Source organism: Mangifera indica, chromosome 8, assembly GCF_011075055.1.
Source record: "Mangifera indica cultivar Alphonso chromosome 8, CATAS_Mindica_2.1, whole genome shotgun sequence".
NCBI lineage: Eukaryota > Viridiplantae > Streptophyta > Magnoliopsida > Sapindales > Anacardiaceae > Mangifera > Mangifera indica.
Window position 1 is genome coordinate 13774361 of NC_058144.1, and position 3019 is coordinate 13777379.

At 33.3% G+C, this 3019-nt stretch overlaps 1 protein-coding gene across 1 annotated transcript; it reads left to right on the plus strand.

Annotated features, from left to right (window-relative positions):
• Nucleotides 1–325: 325 nt before the first annotated feature.
• On the plus strand, nt 326–1839 carry LOC123224544 (40S ribosomal protein S24-1-like). Its single transcript, XM_044648266.1, has 5 exons — nt 326–485; nt 586–627; nt 754–924; nt 1482–1568; nt 1656–1839. Exons 1-5 carry the CDS (start codon nt 411–413, stop codon nt 1689–1691), a joined length of 411 nt encoding a protein of 136 aa, XP_044504201.1. The 5' UTR covers nt 326–410; the 3' UTR covers nt 1692–1839.
• The last annotated feature ends 1180 nt before the right edge of the window (nt 1840–3019 follow it).

Below are 3019 nucleotides of genomic sequence, written 5' to 3' on the forward strand. Positions count from 1 at the left end.
AATCATCATTATTTATTTTAATTCGTAAAATTTAATTTTAAATTATTATTGAATAATACTTATACATCCCGAAGGACAAGGTTTTTTGCAACTGAAATGCAGTTGTCACTGCCTCATCCAAATAACACATGCTTATCAATATCTCAAAATTGAAATCAATAAAATAATTTTATAAAATCAGATATTTAAACGATAATCTTATTTTCGTTTGGTGTTTCTTGGATTAACATAAATTTGCTGACCATTTCAATTCTAAGCCCTATAGAATTCCTCCTACAACCAACTACTTCCAGTTTTCACGTGGCAATCGGAGATACTGTGTAACTGTGAGCATCATATTGTCTTACTATTTGGTTTTAAATTATATTATGATATCTCTAATCTTCATCTGACAAGTTGATCATAGAGCAATGGCGGACAGCAAGGCAGTGACAATACGTACGAGGAAGTTCATGACCAACCGTCTTCTCTCTAGAAAACAATTCGTGAGTCTTCTTCCTAATTCCAAATTCTCTCAATATATGCTGTAGGATCGATTCGGTGTCGTTTTTTTTTTTTTTTAAATTTTGCTGGGTATTAATGTAGGTCGTTGACGTTTTACATCCCGGAAGAGCAAATGTTTCAAAGGTTTGGCCTTTTCTCTACTGGTTGTAAGTTTGGTTTATTTTTTTCCAAGGTTTTGTGTTGTTGATATGTGGAACTATTAATTGAATTGAGTTATTTCATTTTATTTTTGAATTACTTATTTAAAAGGCAGAGTTGAAGGAGAAGTTAGCCAGGATGTATGACGTGAGGGATCCAAATGCCATTTTTGTATTCAACTTCAGAAACCACTTTGGAGGTGGCAAATCTACTGGATTTGGTTTGATTTATGATTCTGTTGAGAGTGCTAAAAAGTATGAGCCAAAGTACAGGCTAATCAGGGTAAGTTTTTTTTTTTTTAAAACTGTTAATTATGATGTTCAGTACATGCTTATAACATTAGTTACTCTTTTGTATTTTCTTATATATTCTGATAGTCTTCAGAAGTTTTAAGTGGCTTGCTTCTTGTTGGCTACATGTGAAAGTGGTGGCTTGTGGTCATGGCTTAAGGCCCCATAACTATTCTTGGCGTGTTGTATTCCAGGTGTACTTATTGTAGCTTTCCTAAAAAGCTAGAAATTCATGTTGATTGTTTGATTCTTGAAGTTTGATGTTACTGGGTCAGAAAGAGTGGTTAGTCGAGCGATTAGGCATGTGGTTTACTCCCACAAGCTCAAGGTTTCAAGTTAAGGACTATTGTTTCTCATTTTCCAAAGATTGTAATGTTTAACGGGTTTCGAAACTAGACTTTTCACAAAGTGAATTGGAGGATTTGTAGATTGTCAGTATGGGTCAAAGGACAAAGCTACATAAAATGTGGTTATTTGCATGGGGTTATTAGGCATTGTGCACACACTTGTACAAGTAAACTCTTTCTCAAGCTTTGATAATTTGTGCAGAATGGACTGGACAAGAAGGTAGAGAAATCAAGGAAGCAATTGAAGGAAAGAAAGAACAGAGCTAAGAAGATACGTGGAGTAAAGAAGGTAAAGAATCAGTTTCCTCTCTGTTTTAATATTTATTCAATTCAACGATGGTTGACATTCTAATTCCTGCAATTGTGAATTTTGCAGACCAAGGCTAGTGAAACTAAGGGTAAGAAAAAGTAAGGTTATCCTCAGGATTCTAGCATGCCTACACAACGAGTGCTCCCTCTTGCCCGCAGTCTTAACAGCTTTCTTCACAAATAATTTTCTTTTATGGTTTCTTGCTATCAATTTCTCTCCACATCTATTATATATAGTGGTGCAAAACAAGTTTTCCTGGATAATAAATATTAACGTTCGGTAATATGATTGTCAATACAATATGCTTGGTTACGGCAAATGGGTTTTGAAATTCATAGATTTCTGCTTGAGTCATGGATGCTTACAGTAAAAATGATTACGAAATTCCTTTCGTCTAAAGAAATTCTTTTCACATGCCAACACAAAAAGAGCTCGTTAAAGTTTTGATTTCATTCATACTAGACTCGTCAAAATTGTAATTTAACTTTGGAAGAACAAACAAAAAATATGAAACGCGATTAATTATATTATTCCAATCCTAATGACTCTTGATCGTCCCATCACGTTACAGAAATACAATATCTCATTTGCATTACAAAATACTTTGATCATCTTTGAACACATTTTTATGTTAACTTATTTAAAATTAGGTCAAAGGACTTATTCCCACCCAAAGTATCCTGTCTTCTCAAGTTCTTACCCCTTATCTTTAAATGTCTTATTTACCCACCCATAAGCGATTAAAGTTAACAGAATCCTAACTCTTTAAAATTTCATCTTTTTCCCACACCCAAACCTTAAAAACTAACTATTTCATCTGCAAGCTAAGTTTTAAAAAATAACATTTTCTCTTTCTTAGAGTTTAGTTTTCAAACTCTAGTGTCATCATTGGCAACCTCTCACCTAAATCTCTGATCGGAGAGATTGAAGTTGGGAAGACGAAACTCTTCATCTTCCAAAAAGAAGATGAGCGTCTTCCTCGTCTTCTTCGATCATCTTTCCATACGAAAACAAGATATTGTCTTTTCGGCTTCAATCGCATCGATCAGAGGTTCAGGTGAGAGAAGAAAGATTGCTAGAGGGAGAGAAAGCGTCGGAAGGGAGAAGCCACCAAAGATAGCACCAAAGTTTGAAAACTAAACCTTAAGAAGGGAAATGTCATTTTTTAGAACTTATAGTTTTTAAGGTTTATAGGGGAAAAAAAATAAAATTTAAGTTTATTTTTAATATTACATATAAAATGATGATTTTACTCTTAAAACTAACAGACTTAACCACCCATGAGTGAGTAAATGAGATTTTAAAAAATAAGGGATGGAAACTTGGGAAAACAAGATACTTTGAGTGAGAATAAGTCTTTTGGCCTTAACATTATAACTAAATTTAAAAATTATATTTATTAGTACTATTGAGAATTTTACTTTTTTTCT

Bases quoted from the DNA above. Each gene is read 5' to 3' on its own strand.
- LOC123224544 (XM_044648266.1), top strand. From the start codon at position 411: ATGGCGGACAGCAAGGCAGTGACAATACGTACGAGGAAGTTCATGACC. The intron at 628-753 runs GTTTGGCCTTTT...CTTATTTAAAAG, and splicing joins GAAGAGCAAATGTTTCAAAG to GCAGAGTTGAAGGAGAAGTT. The intron at 1,569-1,655 runs GTAAAGAATCAG...TGAATTTTGCAG, and splicing joins AGATACGTGGAGTAAAGAAG to ACCAAGGCTAGTGAAACTAA.